Below are 24174 nucleotides of genomic sequence, written 5' to 3'. Positions count from 1 at the left end.
AATCTAAATAAGCAGGAGGCAACTCCATATCATATCCACGTATGGGTATCTCTAGAAAATCAGCTAAACGGGTTGTATAAATCCCACCAAAGAAATCTCCATTAATTCTATTATTATGCAACCTACGTGCAACAATGGCCCCCAAGTTATATTTTCTATCTCCTAATACAGCACTCTTGAGAACACTAAGATCTGGAACACACATGTGACATGCCTCATCCTTACCATTAATGCATCTACCTATAAAGAGAGCAAAATAATGTATAACAGGAAAATGAATGCTCCCTATGGTAGCTTGCGTGATTTCCTAGATTCCCCCACAGTGATACTAGCAAGAAAATCCTTATATTCAGATTTACGAGGTTCACTAACATTACCCCACAGTGGGAGTTTACAAGCAGTATTTTAGAATCTTCTAAGTCCATGGTATAAGATTTATCATAAAGATCAAACATGACGGTTGGAGAATTGCGTGATGATGTAAATTCAAACCTTCTCACAAAGGAATCGGTGAGGTAGTAGTACTGACGGCACTTATCTGCCTCGAAGCTCTCCAGATCTGCATTACGCACATATGCGTCAAATTCCTCCTTGATTCCTGCTCGAACCATGAAGTCCTCTAACGGCCATTCACAAGGCCGCACTTGAGCATCCCTTGGTAGTTCATTGTCCGGCTCGCGTATTGCAGGCCTAGGTCCTTGCTTCCTTGAGGAACCACCTTGGTACATTTTCCTAAACATATTTCTTCCTCTAAAAAAAATTCTGAAATTTTTAGTAACTTAAAATAAATTGAACCAAACTCAACAAGATTGATAGCAACTACTCCTACAAGTGCCTAGAGGCTATATCATGCATTAAAACTACTTTTGACCACATAAATTTGACATGCAAGCTCAAGAACAGGGTCACCTAAGCAGCAAAAATTTGTAACAAATAAAGAACTTGAACAAAAACTAATTGGACCATTGGAGGAGTCGCATACCAAAGAACAATCCCCCAAAGCAGTTTTGTGAATGGATCTTTGATCAAGGAGATCGAAAATGGCAGCAAGATGAGCTAGAACACGGGTTTGAGCTGGTTGGTGATTTTTTGGGGAGGAAAAAGGAGTGTGTGATGGCTGGAATAAGTGGAGGGGCCACCAGGGGCCCACGAGGCAGGGGGCGCGCCCTGGACCCTCGTGGCCAGGTGCTGGCTCCCCCTGATGTGTTCTTAGTGCCACATATTCTTAAAACCCCATATTGAATTTTCAGGGCATTTGGAGAACTTTTATTTTTGGGGTATTTTTTATTGCATGGATAATTCAGAAAATGGATAGAAAATACTATTTTTGCTTTATTTAATATAAATAACAGAAAGTAAAAAGAGGGTACAGAGAGTTGTGTTTTCTAAATTCATCCATCTCATGCTCATCAAAAGGAATCCGCTAATAAGGTTGATTAGGTCTTGTTAACAAACTCATTTCGAATAAAATGAAACCGGAGAATTTTCGAATAACACTAGGTTACCTCAACGGGGATATGCATGTCCCCAACAATAAGAATATCATATTTCTTCTTGATAGTAGGAAGAGGAAATTCAAAACCTCCAATAGTAATAGTTGGAATTTTTTCAATAGAATTGATATTGTGGACTTGAGGTTGTTTCCTCGGAAAGTGTACCATATGCTCATTACCATTAACATGAAAAGTGACATTACCTTTGTTGCAATCAATAACAGCCCCTGCAGTATTCAAGAAGGGTCTTCCAAGAATAATGGACATACTATCGTCCTCGGGAATATCAAGAATAACAAAGTCCGTTAAAATAGTAACGTTTGCAACCACAACAGGCACATCCTCACAAATACCGACAGGTATAACAGTTGATTTATCAGCCATTTGCAAAGATATTTCAGTGGGTGTCAACTTATTCAAATCAAGTCTATGATATAAAGAGAGAGGCATAACACTAACACCGGCTCCAAGATCACATAAAGCAGTTTTAACATAGTTTCTTTTAATGGAGCATGGTATAGTTGGTACTCCTGGATCTCCAAGTTTCTTTGGTATCCCACCCTTAAAAGTATAATTAGCAAGCATGATGAAAATTTCAGCTTCCGATATCTTTCTTTTATTAGTAACAGTATCCTTCATGTACTTAGCATAAGGGTTCATTTTAAGCATATCAGTCAAACACATATGCAAAAAGATAGGTCTAATCATTTCAGCAAAGCGCTCAAAATCCTCATCATCCTTTTTCTTGGATGGTTTAGGAGGAAAAGGCATGGGCTTCTGAACCCATGGTTCTGTTTCTTTACCGTGCTTCCTAGCAATAAAGTCTCTCTTATCATAACATTGATTCTTTAATTGTGGGTTATGAAGATCAACAGCAGGTTCAATCTCTACATCATTGTCATTACTGGGTTGAGCATCAACATGAACATCATTATTAACATTATCACTAGGTTCATGTTCATTACCAGATTGTGTTTCAGCATTAAAAATAGAAATATCATTGGGATTCTTAGGTGTGTCAACAACATGTTCACTAGAAGCATGCAAAGTCCTATCATTTTTCTTTTTCTTCTTCTTAGAAGAACTAGGTGCATCAACATTAATTCTCTGAGAATCTTGTTCAATTCTCTTAGGGTGGCCTTCAGGATACAAAGGTTCTTGAGTCATTTTACCTCCTCTAGTCATAACTCTAACAGCATTATCATTCTTATTATTTGATTCATTGAGCAAATCATTATGAGCTTTAAGTACTTGTTCTACTTGAATGGTAACCATAGAAGCATGTTTACTAATAAGTTTAAGTTCACCCTTAACACTAGCCATATAATCGCTCAAGTGTTCAATCATATAAGCATTATGTTTCAATTGTCTCCCAACATAAGCATTGAAATCTTCTTGTTTAACCATAAAATTATCAAACTCATCTAAGCATTGGCTAGCAAACTTAATAGGCGGGATTTCAGCTTTACCATATCTATAGAGAGAATTTACCTTTACTACCTATGTTGGGTTATCAAGACCATGTATCTCTTCAATATGTGGTAAATTCCTAACATCTTCAGCTTTAATACCTTTTTATTTCATATATTTCTTTGCCTCTTGCATATCTTCAGGACTGAGAAATAGAATACCCCTTTTCTTCAGAGTTGGCTTAGGAGTTGGTTCAGGAAGTGTCCAATTATTTTCATTAGTCAACATATTATTCAATAGCAATTCAGCTTGATCAACAGTTCTTTCCCTGAAAACACAACCAGCACAACTATCCAGGTAGTCTCTGGAAGCATCAGTTAGTCCATTATAAAAGATATCAAGTATTTCATTTTTCTTAAGAGGATGATCAGGCAAAGCATTAAGTAATCGGAGAAGCCTCCCCCAAGCTTGTGGGAGACTCTCTTCTTCAATTTGCACAAAATTATATATTTCCCTTAAAGCATCTTGTTTCTTATGAGCGGGCAAATATTTAGAAGAGAAGTAGTAAATCATATCCTCGGGACTATGCACACAACCAGGATCAAGAGAATTAAACCATGTTTTAGCATCACCCTTTAATGAGAACGAAAATAACTTAAAGATAAAGTAATAGCAAGTTTTCTCATCATTTGTGAACAGGGTGGCTATATCATTTAATTTAGTAAGATGTGCCACAACAGTTTCAGATTCATAGCCATAGAAAGGATCAGATTCAACCAAAGTAATTAACTCGGGATCGACAGAGAAATCATAATCCTTGTCAGTAATAAAGATAGGTGAAGTAGCAAAAGCAGGGTCATATTTCATTCTAGCATTCAAAGACTTTTCTTTAATCTTGGCTAATAATTTCTTAAGATTAGATCTATCATTGCAAGCTAAGAAGTCTCTAACAGTTTCTTCATCCATAACATAACCCTCAGGCACAACGGGTAATTCATATCTAGGGGGAGAATCTTCATCATCACTTTCATCAATATTATCAGTTTTAATAATTTCATTCTCTCTAGGCCTAGCAAGTTGTTCATCAAGAAATTCACCTAGTGGCACAGTATTATCAAGCATAGATGTACTTTCATCATAAGTATCATGCAAAGAAGAAGTGGAATCATCAATAACATGCGACCTATCAGAATCAATAGCATGTGCAGGTGTCGCAAGTTTACTCAAAACAGAAGGTGAATCAAGTGTAGAGCTAGATGGCAGTTCCTTACCTCCCCTCGTAGTTGAGGGGAAAATATTTGTTCTTTGATCTTTCAAGTTCTTCATAGTGATAAGCAGATATAAATCCCAAGTGACTCAAAGAATAGAGCTATGCTCCCCGGCAACGGCGCCAGAAAATAGTCTTGATAACCCACAAGTATAGGGGATCGCAACAGTTTTCGAGGGTAGAGTATTCAACCCAAATTTATTGATTCGACACAAGGGGAGCCAAAGAATATTCTCAAGTATTAGCAGCTGAGTTGTCAATTCAACCACACCTGGAAACTTAATATCTGCAGCAAAGTATTTATTAGCAAAGTAATACGATAGTAGTGGTAACGGTGGCAAAAGTAACGGTAGCAGTTTTGGTTTTATAGTGATTGTAATAGTAGCAACGGAAAAGTAAATAAGCGAAGAAAAATATATGAAAAGCTCGTAGGCATTGGATCGGTGATGGAGAATTATGTTAGATGTGATCAATCATGCAATAGTTATAACCTAGGGTGACACAGAACTAGCTCCAGTTCATCAATGTAATGTAGGCATGTATTCCGGATATAGTCATACGTGCTTATGGAAAAGAACTTGCATGACATCTTTTGTCCTACCCTCCCGTGGTAGCGGGGTCCTATTGGAAACTAAGGGATATTAAGGCCTCCTTTTAATAGAGTATCAGACCAAAGCATTAACACATAGTGAATACATGAACTCCTCAAACTACGGTCATCACCGGTAAGTATCCCGATTATTGTCATTTCGGGGTTAACGGATCATAACACATAATAGGTGACTATAGGCTTGCAAGATAGGATGAATAACTCACATATATTCATGAAAACATAATAGATTCAGATCTGAAATCATGGCACTTGGGCCCTAGTGACAAGCATTAAGCATAGCAAAGTCATAGCAACATCAATCTCAAAACATAGTGGATATTAGGGATCAAACCCTAACAAAACTAACTCGATTACATGATAAATCTCATCCAACCCATCACCGTCCAGCAAGCCTACGATGGAATTACTCACGCACGACTGTGAGCATCATGAAATTGGTGATGGAGGAAGGTTGATGATGATGATGGCGATGGATTCCCCTCTCCGGAGCCCCGAACGGACTCCAGATCAGCCCTCCCGAGAGAGTTTAGGCCTTGGCGGCGGCTCGTATCATAAAACGCGATGAATCCTTCTTTCTGATTTTTTTCTCCCGAACACGAATATATGAAGTTGGAGTTGAGGTCGGTGGAGCGTCAGGGGGCCCACGAGGCAGGGGGGCGCGCCCCCACCCTCGTGGACAGGGTCTGGGCCCCCTGACGTGGATTCTTCTTCCAGTATTTTTGACATATTCCAAAAATAATCTTCGTTGATTTTCAGGTCATTCCGAGAACTTTTATTTCTGCACAAAAATAACACCATGGCAATTCTGCTGAAAACAGCGTCAGTCTGGGTTAGTTCCATTCAAATCATGCAAGCTAGAGTCCAAAACAAGAGCAAAAGTGTTTGGAAAAGAGATACGACGAAGACGTATGATCCGTCAACTTCGTCTTCGTCCGTCTACGCATACCCGGTGCTTGCAACACCGGTGCGTGCCTTCGTCTAGGATGTGTCCCAGGCTTGGCAGACCCGCCGCGACGCGTCGTCAACAACATCTCCTTTCCGGCGCACCATTACTTCGACATCACTGTGCCCATGCTAACTCGGCGCCCCCTTGTGCCCGCGGCTCCATGGCGACTTCCTCGACACCGGACACCCCGACTCGACATCGACCACGGCATTCTTCGCACGGCTACCTCGACCACGGCTCCACCACCCACGCTCTCGGCTACCTCAACAACGACACAAAGGGCTACCGCCTTGCTTGAGCAACCTCGTTGGTTTCCACTCCAGCCACGACTCCGCGATACATCGACCGTTACGACTGTGGGAGGGGGGGGGGGTCTGTTGGCTTGCCTTCGGATTCTTCTCCAGTCTCATCATCTGCGTCGCTACCGTTGTGACTGCGGGGGGATGTTGATGTTGAGTATCGTGATTATTAGGAAAGACGAGATAGACTAGGATTTGTTCTGGTTTGTCTTGTACTCCAAATAGATCATTGTACTCCTATATATATGCCCACGAGGCTCAAGCAATACAACAAACTATTCCACTAATCCCTCTCCCCCTTCTAACATATATAAATCAAAAGATAGAAGAATTGGCAAACAAAAAAACAGAAAGTTATATTTTAGGAGTGTTGTTAGGAACCCTTTTTTTAACTCCTAAATTTTTAGGAGTTCCGATTTGACGAGACATCAGAGAGGCTAAATTTTAGAGGTTCGGTTAGAAATGTCCTATAATATATTGTTCTTTAAAAAGAAAACAACTTCTCAGACTCTGCATCAATTGATATACACAACTATGTTTATTCCAGAGTTATATTGTCACTAGACTAAGCACTCCGTCAGAATTGTAAAGATCTGGGAAAACGACCACAACAAATGTATATGCGGCGAATAAAAACCATCACCTATATTTCCGATTAAACTGCAAGTTGAAGGAGTTGATCATTATCGGTTCTGCTAACCTATCAGTCTACGGAGTATTACTCTATATGTTAAGAACAGATGGAACTGTGCATACCTAGCAACCTGATCGGTGAAGAGGGTCATGGCGTAGGATGCAAACTGCCTGAATAAACAATAATCTCGATTAACGAGTTGACTACGGACCACTTGCACTCGAGTGCATATCTTATCGAGCAGGATAATCCTATTTTAGGACCTCAGGTTTCAGATGAATGCAAGGCCAAGTACAGTTGATTAGCATCATCTACAGTTGAAATGTCGTATTCTTCAAGCAGACCTGTCGTCTTCTTCAATCAGTCCAATATGTAGTACTCCTTTGCTCATTTTACACTATCCTAAATGGGATGCGGATAGGCTGTCAAAGCCAGGTTATCGTAATGCTCGTCTCTTGGAAGATTTGAAACAAGCGAAACTAGAATCTTCAAAATGTGGCCTCTTTATTGACTATTGTCATCAACAATAAAATCAAGGACAAGGCGAGGATAGAGGTGTATTGTTGGCGCGAAGCACTCAGGTTCCTTGATGCCGCGAGTGCAGCGTGTATTTACTTTTTGTGTAACCATTGTGGGCATGGTGTTATCTGAAAATCCCTTCTTAAATAATAAAAATGGCAAGTGTTTAACCTTGCTTAAAAAGTTCTACGAATGTCACTGTAGTAGTATGTATGATCTTTCATGTGAGTCGCTGGATGAAAGCAAAAGTAACTTCCATGGCAGCCGAGTACGAGGCGTTTGATTTCATTTATGTGGGGAGGAGAATTAGAAATGATGGAAAAAACGCATGGGAGAGAAATCAATTCGATCTCCCAGGTCAATCGAAAGACGCCTACGAAAAGGTTGTTTGAATTTATGAAAAAGTTTGCTTTGGAGAGAAACGCTTGGGGAAGACGACATGATACTAGTGCAAACGTTACAGATTCACAGCGCACCATTGGGGGGTGTTAGGCTACCCTATTGCACCAAGACTTTCTACCGTAGCCACATTATTGTCTAAAACCTTCGTCTTAATTGGTGAGAAGGCAAGTTTTATGCCTTGTCTAAGTAAAAGTTTCGCAATACCATTGTAATTGCAATAGTATGTATGATTTTACGAAGGGTCATGGGATGATATCAGAAATGGTTTATTTGGCAGCCAAAGATAGGGCGTCCGGTTTCACTTATACGATGAGATGGAGAACTGAAACGTCGCGGAAAACATTGTGCACAAACAGGGACATAGCCAGAGCCTTGGGTTGCCTGGGCCGTGGCCTAGGGCGTGTGGGTCGAACCCTTTGTATACAGAAGATATTGTGGCACATTGTAGCCACTATAGCTATTGTAGGTCTAGGGGTTGGCCTGGGGCATAGCTTGAGCCTGGTTATACAACTGACTGGACGGAGACGACACAATGATCAGGAAAACGTTACTTGTCATTGATTGTTCGGGGGCACTAAGGGCATCGCGCCCTTGTCATTGTGGTTGCAATATTATATAAAACGCTCAAATTCATAAGTAAAAAGGCAAGTTTTTTTGTGTGCCTTCTTCAAAATTAACTTTTGCAACACCATTGTAACACTATGTATGATGTTTCAGTTAGTTGATGGATCGGACCGTAATGTGTTCTTTGACAGCGGAGGACAGGGCGTCTGATTTTACTCCCGCGGTGAGAAGAAGAACTGAAAATGCCACGAAAAACGCTACCGAGGACCAAACGTCTGGTTCACTTTCACGATAATAAGGAGAACTAACAATGCCTCGAAAAATGTTGCCGAGGACAGGGCGACCGTCTGGTTTCACTTTTGCGGTGAGAAGGAAAATTGAAAACATTGCGGAAAACACTACATTGAGATGACACGATGATGTCGCAGTTACATATTGGTCGCTGGTCTCTCAGGGGACATGCACTAGGCCCACCGCGACCTTTTCACTGTGGCAACATTATTATCTAAAACTCTCATCTTCATGAATGAAAGGTAAGTTTTTTGACTTGTTTAAATATAATTACCACATCACTATTTATGATCTTTCAGTTAGTCGTTGGGTGAGACGGTGATGGTTTCTTTGGTAGTCGCGGATAATGCGTCAAGTGTTACTTCCATGGTAAGAAGGGGAACTTAAAATTATGCGGAAAATGCGGAGAGGGTGCCCTATTTTACTTCCGCGATGAGTAGGAGAACTAAAAACACACAGAAAAATGTTGTCCTCGGGCCACTATGGCCACGCCATTATCTAAAACTTTTGTCTTAATTAATGAAAAAGGCAAGTTATTCTCATCTTAATGATCTTTCGATTAATTATTGGATGAGACTAAATGGTTTCTTTGGTAGTCGAGGAGAGAGCGTCCGGTTTCACTTCCGCGGTCAAAAGGAGAACTAAAAACGCCGTGGAAAACCTTGCAGAGGACCATGCGCCAGGTTCCACTTCCGCGGTGAGAAGGAGAATGGAAAAATGGCACGGGAAATCCTGCAGAGGATCGGGCGTCAGGTTTCACTTCCGCGGTTAGAATGAGAACTGAAGCGTAAAACCTTGCAAGGACCGGGTGTCAGGTTTCACTTTCGCGGTGAGAAGGAGAACTGAAGCGTAAAACCTTGCAGAGGACCAGGTGTCATGTTTCACTTCCGCGGTGAGAAGGAGAACTGAAGCATAAAACCTTGCAGAGGACCAGGCGTCAGGTTTCACTTCCGCGGCGAAAAGGATAATTAAAAATGGAACGTAAAACCCTGCAGAGGATAGGGCGTCAGTTCTCACTTCCGCGATGAGAATGAGAACTGAAGCGAAAAACCTTGCAGAGGACCGGGCGTCAGGTTTCACTTCCACGGTGAGAAGGAGAACTGAAAATGGCACGGAAAACCCTGCAAAGGACCAGGCATCAGGTTTCACTTCCGCGGTGAGAAGGAGAGCTGAAAATGACACGGGAAATCCTGCAGAGGACCGGGCGTCAGTTTTCATTTCCACGATGAGAAGGGGAACTGAAAATGGTGCGGAAAACCCTGGCGAGGACCGGGCGTGAGGTTTCACTTCCGCGGTTTGAAGAAGAACTGAAAGTGGCACGGAAAACCCGGCAGAGGGCCGGGTGTCAGTTTCACTTCCAAAGTGAGAATGAAAACTAAAAATGGTGCTGAAAACCCCGTGGAGGACCAGGGCGTCCGTCCGGTTTCACTTCTGCGGTGAGAAGGAAAACTGAAAATGGTACGGAAAACCCGCCAGAGGACCGGGCGTCAGTTTTCACTTCCATGGTGCGAATGAAAACTGAAAATGGCGCTGAAAACCCGAGCGTCCGTCCCGTTTCACTTCCGCGGTGAGGAGAGAACCGAAAACCGCGCTAAAAAGTGGGTGGACGGCCAGGCGCACGGTTTCACCTTGATGGTAAACTAAGAACGTTTCATGGAAGACGAAGAATCCGGCTCTTTTCGGAAAAGAAAAAGAACACTTTTGTTTTTGACACGATGAAGAACATTTTTGTAAAAACATGAAGGACACTTTTTTTAGATGAAAACATGAAGAACATTTTTTTTACTAGATGAAGGACATTTTTTGGTAAGAGGGAGAACGGAAAACGGCGCGGAAAACCATTGGAGAGAGACGGCACGATGATGAGGCGAGCGCGTTACAGACATACTGGTCGCGGACGAGACGGTCCGGCCCGCGCTGCGCCACCACACCGCGCACATGCCGCGCCTTCTCGCCGTCCCGTCAGGATTCAAGGGCCGCTCCGCGCCCTCCTCCCATATGACCCCCCTCCTGGCCCCTTGCGTTCTCTCTCTTGACTTTTGGCAGTACAACTGGGCGAGCGAGGGGGGCAAGGCTTTGCGAAAGCGCTCAGTTTCTCCCAGTCTCCGACTTCGAGATCTCGCGAGAGAGAGAGAGAGAGGGGGGAGGCAGGAGGACAGCGGGTCAGGGGAGAGAGCCAAAGGGGGCGTGGGATCCTACTGTGGAGCCAGCCAGTGTGGCGGATTGGGGCGAGGCTACGTGCATGGCCACCGGCAGCAGCAAGTGGTGGCAAGGGCCAATGGACTTCCCGCCGCAGCCGCAGCCGCAGCAGATGCAGCAGCATCAGCCGCTCCAGCACCAGCACCAGCCGCTGCAGCTGCCGGCGGTGACCATGCCGGCGCCGGCTCCAGCGGTGGCCGCCCCGGCCGCCTCGCCGGAGAGCAAGCAGCAGCAGCAGCAGGGCCAGGGCCAGGGCGAGGGGCAGATGGGGGCGGCGGCGGGGGCCATCGTGCCGCTGCGGAGGCCGCGGGGCCGGCCGATGGGGTCCAAGAACAAGCCCAAGCCGCCGATAATCATCACGCGCGACAGCCCCGACGCGCTCCACTCGCACATCCTGGAGGTGGCCCCGGGCGCGGACGTCGCCGCCTGCGTCGCCGAGTACGCGCGCCGCCGCGGCCGGGGCGTCTGCGTGCTGGGCGCGTCCGGCTCCGTCGTGGACGTCGTCGTGCGCGGCGCGGCCTCGGCCGCGCCCCTCCCGGGGCGCTTCGAGCTCCTCTCCATGACCGGCACCGTGCTCCCGCCCCCGGCGCCGTCCGAGGCGTCCGGCCTCGCAGTCATGCTCTCCGCCGGGCAGGGCCAGGTCCTCGGTGGCTGCGTCGTGGGGCCGCTCGTCGCCGCCGGGCCCGTCACCCTCTTCGCCGCCACCTTCGCCAACGCCGTCTACGAGCGCCTGCCCCTCCAGGACGCCGCCGACGCCGACGTCAAGCCCGACCTCTCCGCCGCCCCCGACGCCTCGGTCCCGCAAGAAGTGCAAGCGCAGCAGCCACTGGCGATCTCCCAGGCCATGGCCATGGGCGCGGGCTACCCCGACCACCGCTCACCGCAGTACCCGTGGGGAGGCCACCAGGGAGGCGGCATCTGATGGATCGATCGTTAACTCTTTTCCTGGTGTTCTTGCTCCTAACATCCATCCTCTAGACAAAAGTAGGTTTTGGCAAGTTGGTTCATTCATGGAGTGCTCTTCTTGGGCTCTCATTGTGATTTTGTCGTGCAAGATCAGCAGAATATGGCGACCAAGTACATCTCTTCTCAGGCGATGGAGCCACATTTCGTGTGGTTAATTGGAGGTCAGTGTTCTACTAGTAGTTTTACAGCTTCTCGGGCTGAGTTGTTAGTGTATTTGCTAGCATTGCGAACATGTGAAATGTGATTAATGACTGGGGAAATTGGAAATTTGTTGTTAATGGCTGGGGAAATTGGAAATCTTTTGTTACCTGAGATGTGCTCGCCTCGCTATTTCATATCGACTTTCCATTTGAGATGTTTTCTTTATGCTTGTTGCCAGTGTACAAAACCTCCGCCTGTCCCATCAAATTTAGTAGTACAGTACGCCGTATGAAATCCAATGGTCAATGTTCAGTCCTGCTGCATGTGTCCGTTCGAGAAGGAAAGAAACAAAACAGCAAAACACATGTTGCGTCATGTACTACTGTATCTATATCTATCTCATAGACATAGAGGAACCATAGGAATATAGCAACATAATAGAAGATTTGAAGAGAACACCATGGCCTTCTTTGGTTCACATAATTCTAAAAACGCAGGAATTAGATAGAAATGCATGCGTAAAACAGAAGATTAGAAAACGTAGGAATTTTGCAGGCTTGGCTGTTTGGCTCATGGGAATAGAAAAATCACAGGAATTCTTGTGTACTTAGCATGTTCTTATGCCATGAAGGATCTCAGTCTCGTTCTTCGTGTGGAAGAATTTGGACAAGAGGTTCAAGTGGATTGTAAAATTTCTGTGTTTTTTTCTCTAAAACCAAGAACAAAGATTATTTTTCTCTCTCTACTTTCCTTTGCCACATTCCTTTGAACCAAAAGCTTGATGCCTCTTTGATTCGCAACATTCTAAAAACACGGAATAGGAAAAACATAGGGTTGGAATTTCATGGTCATCTCAATCCTAAAGGATTTTGGGTTGTTTGATTGCATATAGGAAAAACAAAGGATTCTTTCAAAGAGGTTGGCATGGATGCTAAAAAATACTATATGAGAAGTAGTACAAAGAAATCCTTAGAAAAAATTCCTATATGATTCAATCCTATGAATCAAAAAACCTACATTGGAAAAAAATCCTAAGGATTCTAGTCCTACAAAATTTCTATGAAAAAACCTTTGAATCAAACGAGCCTTTAATAATGCCACCATAGGAAAATTTCCTATTCGTTATACGAATGTGCTTCTTCTACTTTTCCTTTGAACCAAAGGAGGTCTGAACTATTTGTTGTAGGACGGATTGCAAAAGCAATAATGGAAAATTGTTTCGATTTTCAATTTACCGTGAGAAAAAAGGGATCACAGTTGGAGAAAGTATCCGGTGGAAACAAGTTTTGATCAACTGTTGAAAACCAAGTGAAAATCATGTTTCAAAATTTCTGGAAAAAAATACAGTATGATGGAGAGGTGGCATTCTACAAAAATGTGAAATTTTATGTTTCAAATTCAATTCCACATGGGAGCTAGCTCCCACTTGAAATTGAATTTTAATTTTTTGAAACATTTTCACTTGATCCATTTACTAATTTCCACCGATTTTTTTTGTTTCCATGGGATATTCTCTCCACAACGGGGCCTATTTGATTGTTGCGATTTTCAAAACATATTGGAAATATGTCGCATTGGAGTCTCATGTTCTAATCAATCCAATATGATTAGAAAATTACATGAAGTTACAACCAAAGAGTATTTGTCACTACATGAAGAAGAAATGAATTGTAACAAGAGGTTTAGTGGATAGATTTTTTTTCCAAAATATGGCAAAGGAATCTTCCAACAAAATCCTAACCATCTCATTATCGTGAATCGAATGACATAAAAAAACCCTTCAAGATTCAACTCCTTTAAAATTTGCGTGAGGGGCCTCCTTGATTCACAGGATTCTAAAAAAGAAGGGAATAGAAGAAATATAATATGTAAATGTACGCCTAAACCAAAGGATTGGAAACTGGTAAAATTTGACATAAGTTATTTGAATGACACAAATTGCATAATACATGAATCACACTAGTGAAATTCTAACACTCACTAGATGGGTCGCATCGTTGCTGCTTTGCCTCAATCCCATGCTTATGAGTAAAAAAAAGTGAGGCCGCTGCAGATGTTAAATGTTCCATGTCTTTCCCTTGAAGGCTCATTCACATGAACCAAAGGATGTTAGTGACCAAATCCATAGGAATTCCTAAATCCTAAGGCATAATCCTTTGTTTTAAAGAGGCCTAAAATTGCAATGTAGGTTTGAGCAATTTCATAAATTATCTAACTCCCATTTCCTGATTGGATGCTTGAATAATGTTATAAACCAACAATCTATTGTACAAATATCTTAACGGACTGGCTCAATTATCGAAAAAGAGATAGAGTATATAATTTTACTCTCTCTCTCTCACACACACACAAACACACACACCGCAGAGGTTATACAACGATTGTTTATTTATGTTTGATGTGGCAAACAACCTCTTAAGGCTATCTCCGATAATTGTGATTATCGAAGCCTTAAGAAGATGAGGGTGTCATCCTTGTTTTCGTTTTTTTTTGGCGGACAAGGGTGTCATCGGTGTTGTGGTGGACTTAGTGGTAACGTATTGTTTGCATATGTTGCAATTACTCTCACCTCTTCACTTTTGGAGTAGAAGCCGCGCGTGACGAGCCAGCGAGTGGGGTGTTGTTCGCATGTGTTAGCATTGTGCTGTGAGTCAAATTTGAGTCAAGTTTGAGAATATTCGACAAAAATCAAGTTTGAGTCAAATTTCAGAAACATGACTATCACTTGGTTTTCACCATTTTTCACTAAGGCCGTGTTTGGATGATGCCTACGGCTGCCTAGCCGCAGACGTGGCATGCCAAATAAAAGATGCCATTGGTTGCCGCCGCAGTCCTACTACACGTCATGCTATCGGGCCACACGTTTCTAGCGTAGAGTGTGGCGGCCGATTCGTTCGCCTGATTTGCGGCGTGCCGCGGTTTAGCCCTAAAACTGTGTGTCCACGGGGATATTTTCTGTTTTAGGGCTATAATAAAGTGCGAAACTAGGTAAATTGTGTCTAAAATGTTTCAAATCTGATAAAACTTGTCACGGGCTGCCGGTAAGAAACGGAGTTCTCTGTTTGGAAAGAAACGGTTCTACGTACTGCATTGTCCATTCGACACCTGCACTCCGACTACAGCAGCAGCAGCATATCCCAGCGGTGTTTGTTTTGCTTTGACCACGATCGATGTTCTTCCTAGGCTGGAAACCGAAGCAGACAGAGGGCAGCATCATTGCTGCGACAAAGCGGCCACCGTAGCCTGGATGTTTTGTAAAGGAAGAACCGGCCTGCCATTGTAACTTCCAAAGGTTAGGCTTTTGCATGTGCATCAGTGCGTCGAACCCGCCGCGCACCCTCCCCCTCCCTCTCCTCCTCGGTTCTTGCGCCCTTTTCCACTTTTGTTGACGCAGAAAGGATCGCCACCCCCCAAGCTGCCACTGTGGAGATCGCTCCTCCCTCCCTGGCCATTGTGAGAGAGAGAGGGGGGGGGGGAGATGCCTGTGACTCTGTGACAGTGCATGCAGGGTCTAAAGCAAGGGCAGAGTTGATCAAGATCTAACCACCGAAAAGCCTCTTAGTATGTTCATCGCTGATGGAAAGAAAAGGTCTGCTCCTGCTACTATAGTAGTAGTAGGTTTGATTTGAGTTCGAGCGTGTTTTAGGGGGTGTAAAGAGTAAAGACTAATAAAGCGAGCAAAGGAGGGCCGCTGGTGGGTCAAACCACAGGGAAAGGAACCGAGTGCTGTACCCTCGCCGCAAGAAAGGAAGCCTGCAGCAGCAGCAGCGGCTCCGGCGTCTGTTTTTGTTTTCTCCCTCTTTCGTCGTCCTTTGGCAAAGCCTTTGCCAAAGGGATCTTCTTCGGAACAGTGGTATAGCGTAGGCACGCATGCAGCAAGGGGAGAGAGAGAGAGAGGAGTGTTGATGTGTCCATGAGATTTGGTCCTGCAGGGGAGGGCCCCAGATTGACCGCATGGTTCCGCAGCTTTGCCTCTGCCTCCCCTTTCATCGATCCATGGGCCCGCAAAATGGACAAAAATAAGTAGATAACCCAAAGGCCAAAGGTATTCGAAAAATAAATTATCGGCAAAACTATTTCTTCCAGCTAACCTTTTCGGGTAACGCCCAAAACGCGTGGGCGCTATTACTATACATCGTACCGCCCGTCTGTCAGGAGTATACGCCTTATCAGCGTGGCTTCCCCAGAGCCGGGCCGGGCCCCACCCTGGTTAAGCAGCACCCACCCCATAGGCGCTATACTGTGGAGGATAGTGTCTTTCTCTTAGGCGCTATGCTCCTGTTATGGTTAAGGCACGGCGGACGGCCCACGGCCCGACCTAGTCCTCATTTTCTCATTCTCATGAACACAGAATGGGCTCGCGGCTAGGGTTCGTGCGCCCTCTCCTACTCCTATCCCAAATCGACCCAATTTGAAGGAATTTGCTGGGCATTTGATCCTACAAATATCCCCCAAGGTATTCTCCTCCGATCCCCTTGCTTTCATCTGAAAAATCCATCACATTTGTCCCCATTGTGCAAGTTTCGGTGAGACCATAAGTCCTATTATATTTTTAAATTGTTATGGAACAATGGCATGATTGTTTGATGTGTAGCATTAGCATTGGCATAGTACCAGAAGGGTTGGGCGCGCTTTGCTGTGCCATTGGTGTTGTTGAGATTCTTAAAAAAAATACTCAATTTTGTTTTAAAATATAAGGTGTATTACTTTTTTTTGAAAAGTCCAACATCTTTAAGTTTGATCAAATCTATGAAGAATATCAAATTGATGTTATATTAGATTCATCAGGAAATAAATTTCCATAATTTCTTCGCTTAATATTGTGGATGTCGATATTTTTGGCTCTAAACTTGCTCAAAGTTAAAGAAATTTGACTTTTTAAAGAACTAATACCCCTTATATTTTGGAACTGATGGAATATTTAGTTGCGCGAATGGGGGAGACGATGGTGTGTGTTTTATGTTTATTTATAATGCGATTATTTGTGGGCCTTTCATAGTGTGATTTTGTGTTATGCACTAATCAACTCAAACTTTTGTGAGTAAATTTCCCCATCGATGGCTACATGTACTATATTAGTGCTATAGTATCTGTGGTTGATATGTTTTTCTAGCCGGTTGCTGTTGATTGATTTGAAAAACTGTGGGCCCGATCAAAATCATAAACCAAATTCAAAATCGAATATGTCAATCAAATAAAAGAGCTTCAAAATTAGGGAATATGATTAATTATAATAATTAAATGAGAGAGCTCCTTGAGAAATTATTGACCCGGTCAAAATTAGGTCATCAAGTTCTAAACTGATGAGCTCAATTAATTGTGAAGACTTAAAAATTAGGAAGCATGGTGTATAGTATAAAAGAATTGGATGAGAGCTTTGTGGAATTGTTGACTTGGTCAAAATCGGGTGACCCAATTTCAATTGGACACCGTCGGTGTCAAAACCGGCGGATCTCGGGTAGGGGGTCCCGAACTGTGCGTCTAGGCCAGATGGTAACAGGAGGCAGGGGACATGATGTTTTACCCAGGTTCGGGCCCTCTTGATGGAGGTAAAACTCTACGTCCTGCTTGATTAATATTGATGATATGGGTAGTACAAGAGTAGATCTACCACGAGATCAGAGAGGCCAAACCCTAGAAGCTAGCCTATGGTATGATTGTATGTTGTGGTTGTTGTCCTACGGACTAAAACCCTCCGGTTTATATAGACACCGGAGAGGGTTAGGGTTACACCAGGGCGGTTACAAAGAAGGAGATATCCATATCCGTATTGCCTAGCTTGCCTTCCACGCCAAGTAGAGTCCCATCCGGACACGAGACGAAGTCTTCAATCTTGTATTTTCATAGTCCAACAGTCCGGCCAAAGGATATAATCCGGCTGTCCGGAGACCCCCTAATCCAGGACTCCCTCAGTAGCCCCTGAACTAGGCTTCAATGACGATGAGTCCGGCGTGCAGTATTGTCTTCGGCATTGCAAGGCGGGTTCCTCCTCCGAATACATCGCAGAAGAATTTGAATACGAGGATAGTGTCCGACCATGCAACATAAGTTCCACATACTTCCGTAGAGAGAATAATATTTCTGCAAATCTAATTTGCTGACTTGTTTTGACAGTATGACGTTATGTCATGGCCCGGTGATTATTCGAACCGTTTCCTTTAACTAGCCCTGCACATAATGCGAGGCAGTTTTTCGACACGTCTTGTCAAAGCAGAGATCGTGTCCCCTTATTACGGGATTCTCATCAATACGGGCATGGGTAACCCAACCGCGCCATCGATTACGGCGCTTGGGGGATGAGCGGGTTTTAGCAGGCAAGTGGGGACGCTTAGTTTCGTCCGCCCATATAAAGGGATAAGGATTCGCCTTTCTATCCACGCCTTCCTCCTCCTTTGCTCACCCTTTTTCGCACACTCGAGCTCTAGCGCCCAAGTCCGCACTTCCCACCTCCACCTTCTCCAACCATGTCCGGAGCGGGAGGCAGGTGGATGGTCTCCTCTGTCACGGATGGAGACATCAAGAAGCTGAGGAGAGCCGGATACCTTCCCGACGACATCACGCACCGGCTCCCAGATGAGGAGCAGCTCATCCCCACCCCTAGGCCCCATGAGAGGGTAGTGTTCCTCACCCATTTCCTCCGCGGACTGGGATTCCCTCTCCATCCGTTCGTCCGGGGTCTCATGTTCTATTACGGCCTGGATTTCCACGATCTGGCCCCGAACTTCATCCTCAACATCTCGGCGTTTATCTTCGTGTGCGAGGCCTTCCTCCGCATCAAGCCCCACTTCGGCTTATGGTTAAAGTGTTGGGGAACGTAGCAGAAATTCAAAATTTTCCTACGTGTCACCAAGATCTATCTATGGAGTCATCTAGCAACGAGGGAGGAGTGGATCTACATACCCTTGTAGATCGCGCGCGGAAGCGTTCAAGAGAACGGGGTTGATGGAGTCGTACTCGTCGTGATCCAAATCACCGATGATCCTAGCGCCGAACGGACGGCACCTCCGCGTTCAACACACGTACGGAGCAGCGACGTCTCCTCCTTCTTGATCCAACAAGGGGGAAGGAGAGGTTGATGGAGATCCAGCAACACGACGGCGTGGTGGTGGAAGTAGCGGGATTCCAACAGGGCTTCGCCAAGCGCTGCGGGAGGAGGGAGATGTGTCATGGGAGGGAGAGGGAGGCGCCGGGGCTTAGGTTAGATTGCCCTCCCTTTCCCCCACTATATATAGGGCCAAGGGAGAGGGGGGGCAGCCTTGGCCCTTCCTCCAAGGAAGGGTGCGGCCAGGGAGGAGTCCCTCCTCCCCAAGGCACCTCGGAGGTGCCTTCCCCCCTTAGGACTCTTCCTTTTCCTCTTCTCTTGGCGCATGGGCCTCTTGGGGCTGGTGCCCTTGGCCCATATAGGCCAAGGCGCACCCCCTACAGCCCATGTGGCCCCCCGGGGCAGGTGGCCCCACCCGGTGGACCCCCGGGACCCTTCCGGTGGTCCCGGTACAATACAGGTGACCCCGAAACTTGTCCCGATGGCCGAAATAGCACTTCCTATATATAATTCTTTACCTCCGGACCATTCCGGAACTCCTCGTGATGTCCGGGATCTCATCCGGGACTCCGAACAACTTTTGGGTTACCGCATACTAATATCTCTATAACCCTAGCGTCACCGAACCTTAAGTGTGTAGACCCTACGGGTTCGGGAGACATGCAGACATGACCGAGATGACTCTCCGGTCAATAACCAACAGCGGGATCTGGATACCCATGTTGGCTCCCACATGTTCCACGATGATCTCATCGGATGAACCACGATGTCAAGGACTTAATCAATCCCGTATACAATTCCCTTTGTCTATCGGTACGATACTTGCCCGAGATTCGATCGTCGGTATCCCGATACCTTGTTCAATCTCGTTACCGGCAAGTCTCTTTACTCGTTCCGTAACACATCATCCTGTGATCAACTCCTTGATCACATTGTGCACATTATGATGATGTCCTACCGAGTGGGCCCAGAGACACCTCTCCGTCACACGGAGTGACAAATCCCAGTCTCGATTCGTGCCAACCCAACAGACACTTTCGGAGATATCCGTAGTGTACCTTTATAGCCACCCAGTTACGTTGTGACGTTTGGCACACCCAAAGCACTCCTACGGTATCCGGGAGTTGCACAATCTCATGGTCTAAGGAAATGATACTTGACATTAGAAAAGCTTTAGCATACGAACTACACGATCTAGTGCTATGCTTAGGATTGGGTCTTGTCCATCACATCATTCTCCTAATGATGTGATCCCGTTATCAACGACATCCAATGTCCATGGTCAGGAAACCGTAACCATCTATTGATCAACGAGCTAGTCAACTAGAGGCTTGCTAGGGACATGGTGTTGTCTATGTATCCACACATGTATCTGAGTTTCCTATCAATACAATTCTAGCATGGATAATAAACGATTATCATGAACAAGGAAATATAATAATAACTAATTTATTATTGCCTCTAGGGCATATTTCCAACATGAAGACCTTCAATGTCAAGCCGAAGGTTGTGGGCGGGCGCCAGGCGGAGTGCGGAGGCGCCATGGTGGGCAAGATGCCCAACGTAACATGGCTCGAGGGCTCCTTTGTGGAAACCATAAAGGGGTGGCAATCGGGGTGGTTCTACATCACCGAGCCGCGTGACCCTACATGGGCAGCGGCCCCCCGAGTTCTGATCTGGCATCCCCATGCGGCTCACTTCCTGGAAAGAGAAGGGCCTGTCCTGGGGTAGTTTGGGAGAGCTGACCGGACTCCAAACATGTATTCAAAACATGGTGAACAAGAAGCTCAAACTTGTCAACGTGGTCCAGGTCATGCTCCACCGCCGGATCCTCCCGTGCCAACAACGGGAGTTCAACTTGTGGGAGTTCGACCAGGCGCAACACCAAACTCTGAACAGGCTCTTCGACACGACTCACGAAGATGCTTGGAGGGTGTTGTTCAAAAGCGCCGAGGTCCCCCCTCCTATTACTGAGGATCGCGGATTCAGCGCAAAGCGCCAAGCCAGTGCGGTAAGCTGCTTTACCTTTCACAGGATACTTATTTTCTATGGATTGACTCCATGCGGGATCTAAACTCCTGTACCTTTGACAGGACTGGCAGGAGACGGTCGGACAGATCGACTGTCCGGCTCCTTTGCCCGAAGGCCCCGCAGACGCTCTTCTGGCGAAGATGCTGACTCCGGCCCCTTATACGGTGCCGGAGAAGACCAAGAAGGCTAAGGGAACCTGAAAGAGTTCCCGACGCCAGGCGTCATCGGACTCACCGTCCGATGACTCTGCGGCGCACTCTTCCCCCGAAGACAAGGAAGAAGAAGAAGATGCTCCCCCACCGGCTGGGGGAGATAAGAAAAGGAAGGCCGCCCCAACTTGGGGGGGGGGGGGGGCGAAGGGTCCAAGAAGGGAAGGACTCTCCTTCCGGACAGTTCCACCGCCGCCGACGAAAGCGAAGACGAGTGGTTGCCCAGGGCCAAGCCGCCGGGTAGATCGTAAGTATTCGGATACCAGAGTAACTCGTAGAATTCCTTTGTCGCACTGTTTTCCCTAACGCCGAACATAATTATGCAGGCCGCCACGAGCCAGTATCGATGTATCATCAGACGGCTCCCTGGGCTCGTCGGACATGGATAGCGATCCAGTCCCGACCGCCACCTCCCCTCATCCTGCCGACGATGCCGAGGTGCTGTCTCAAGAGGCACCGGACCGAGGGGAGACAGTCCCGGAGGCGCCTCAAGGCGACCTTCCGGACTTCGGGAGCCGAGGGGATGGGGCCCCTGAGAGCTCCGAGTTCGGCCCTCAGCCGAACACCGTGCCGGAACCTCCAGCGGTTCCAGGCTCGGGCATGCGGCCTCCTTCTAAGAGGGGCAAGACGCCTGTGCCGGTGACCTCTGTCCATCCAGAGGCGCCGGACAATCTGTTGGAAGCGCTTCGCAGCGCTTCCATCGACGAGGAGCACTGTACTGTTATGAGTGTGGTGGTCCAGAAGGTTCAGTACGCCAAGAGTGGGTTGACTGAAGCCTGTGCCAGCCTTCTAACAGGCTTCGAGGTAAGTGTTTTAAAATGTAGTAGAAATATTACCGCATAGACAGTAGCCTCCGATGCTTTGTTCGGTGTTCACAAAGAAAAGCCGAAAAGAGGATCAAATAATATCGCAGGAGTCTAATATAAGTATGTCAATATGCATATGCAGGCTTCGCTGCTGGCGTCCGCCGCACCGACTGCGGAGGTCACCGTACTAAAGTAGGACCTCGAGGGGTCCAGGAAAGAGCTCGGCCTTGCCAAGAGGCAGCTCAAGGAGAACAATGGCAAGTAATACCCTGTCTATAGATATGCATATATAAAAGAAGATGCGATTGCAAAATGACAGGATCATCGTATATTCGCCAGGGGCCACGACCGAGGTGGCGACCCTGAAGTAAGCGCTAACCAAGGCCGAAGATAACGCGGCCAAGGAGCGCACCGAGTGAGAAAAGCACGAGCCTCGGGTGGGTGAGGTGCAGCAAGAGCTCCAGGCTCTCGTGGCGAAGCACGGGGCGTTGGGGCTTGACTCAAAGACGCGGGAGTCTGAGCTTGCCGCGGCCCTCGAGAGCGCAAAAGTGCCAAGGCCGAAGCCCAAAGGGCCCTCCAGGAGATCGAAGCAATGAAGAAGATAGCGGCGGGTAAGGCTTTCTATATGCAAAGCAAGCATGAAAAGTAAATTACCGATTACTTGCCCGAATCCGGAGCTCTCCAGGAGCATTCGCAGATTTGCCCCGCAGCGTATCCGATGCCGCACAATTTTACCAGGCCAAGGATGGAAGCTTCACGAAGAAGCTGTTCTGGTCTCAGTATGCTGAGACCGAACACCCGGTGCCAATGAGCGACCAGCTGAAGTAGATGGTCGAGCTACATAAGGCGGCCGATCAGGCCATGAAGGGCTTTATAGTTTGGTTGTGGCCTGGCGACGCCCTTCCGAACAGCTTCTTCGGCCTGGTGAGGCGGCTTGTGGATGCCTACCCGCGGCTGGAGGTCGTCAAGCGATCTGTCTGCATTGAGGGTGCACGCCGGGCTTTCACCCATGTGAAATTGCAGTGGGTCAAGCTAGACGCCGTGAAGCTGATCAAGGAGGGGCCGCCGGAGGGCAAGGAGCACCGCCACCCCGAGATGTACTACAAGGGTGTTCTGCCGGGTGCCCGTCTCATAGCGGATGGGTGTTCAAAAGATGTAATATTTGAGTGAGACTTGCTCGTTTTATCCTGTATTTATGAAAACTTGTTCCATATGCGCTATGCAACGCTTGTTTGAATTTAAAATATTACCTTCTGTTTGGCCGTTTATCAATCTGAGAGATGGCTAGTCCTCGGCTTCTGCCCCCATGCCACGAGTGCTGGGGTGTTCGGGATAAACCTGAGCACTCTTGTTCCCATGTTTGGGTCCTTCGAGGGAGGTGCTCAACACAGCGAACAAGGCAACCGGACTAATAATGCTTTATCACTCTCACTTAGCCATAGAATTATATAATTTTAAATTTCGGGGAAGCCCCTGGTATTCGGAAGGCCGAATTTGGGGCGCGATACACGCCTTTAAGCCAGACAGGGCCGACCCCTCGCTCTAAGCGGCATAAGTCTTTAGGGACTCGAAAACCTCGCCGAACAGCGACTAGTGTCTCGCCTTATCATGACAGTCAGTTTTAGCTTTCTCTACTGAGGTGTTGAACCCAGCAGAACCGGGGCACAATCGCAGTAGTTCTCCTAGCGCTACCTTAGCCGATAGAGCGGAACGTAAGGTACCAAAACATAGGAGCCAGGCAAACCCAACATTTGACCAAAGACATGATTCGGAGCTGATGCATATAATGCTATAAGTTCGGGGTGCCGCACTTGTGAAAGTGTTCGGACTTTTCATACCATATTGTGGGGTACGTAAGCCCCTGGTGTATTGTCCGTACCAAAGTGTACGGTTGCAAGGCGTCATTAATGAACACACACACACACACACACACACACATATATATATATATATATATAACAAGAATGCAATAATAGTCGTAATGTCATGCATTGTTTTAAAAAAAATTGCGTTAAAGCAGAGTGATACAGATAGTGTGATAAGTAAAGAGTAGGACTATGTCCCTTCCAAGGGCAAGCTGAGGAATGATATTAAATCAAATAGTTCGCTCGTTACTTAAATCCACCTGGGAATTCCATGGTATGATGTAGTTGTCTGCCTCCTTGGTTGCTGCATCATGTGTTCGGCAATAGTGCTGCCGGACAGTGTTTCCAGAGATTAATGTCCTGAAAAAAAAGAAAAATAACCAAACGGGAAGCCCCTAGTGCGGTTTAAGCCGCGTCATGGGGCGTGCCGCGGTTGTGCCCCCCTCCCCACTTGTGTTCATGGTATTTTTAATGCGT

At 46.2% G+C, this 24174-nt stretch overlaps 1 protein-coding gene across 1 annotated transcript; it reads left to right on the top strand.

Moving 5' to 3' along the window:
• The first annotated feature begins 10539 nt into the window (after window positions 1–10539).
• On the top strand, window positions 10540–11915 carry LOC125521343 (AT-hook motif nuclear-localized protein 18). Its single transcript, XM_048686401.2, has one exon. The coding sequence runs from the start codon at window positions 10681–10683 to the stop codon at window positions 11557–11559; it is 879 nt and encodes a 292-aa protein (XP_048542358.2). The 5' UTR covers window positions 10540–10680; the 3' UTR covers window positions 11560–11915.
• The last annotated feature ends 12259 nt before the right edge of the window (window positions 11916–24174 follow it).

This window comes from Triticum urartu, chromosome 7A (assembly GCF_056163025.1).
Source record: "Triticum urartu cultivar PI428250 chromosome 7A, HENAU_Tu73, whole genome shotgun sequence".
Lineage (NCBI taxonomy): Eukaryota > Viridiplantae > Streptophyta > Magnoliopsida > Poales > Poaceae > Triticum > Triticum urartu.
The sequence above is the reverse complement of the archived record's forward strand: the minus strand, read 5'-3'. Positions and strand labels throughout refer to the sequence as shown.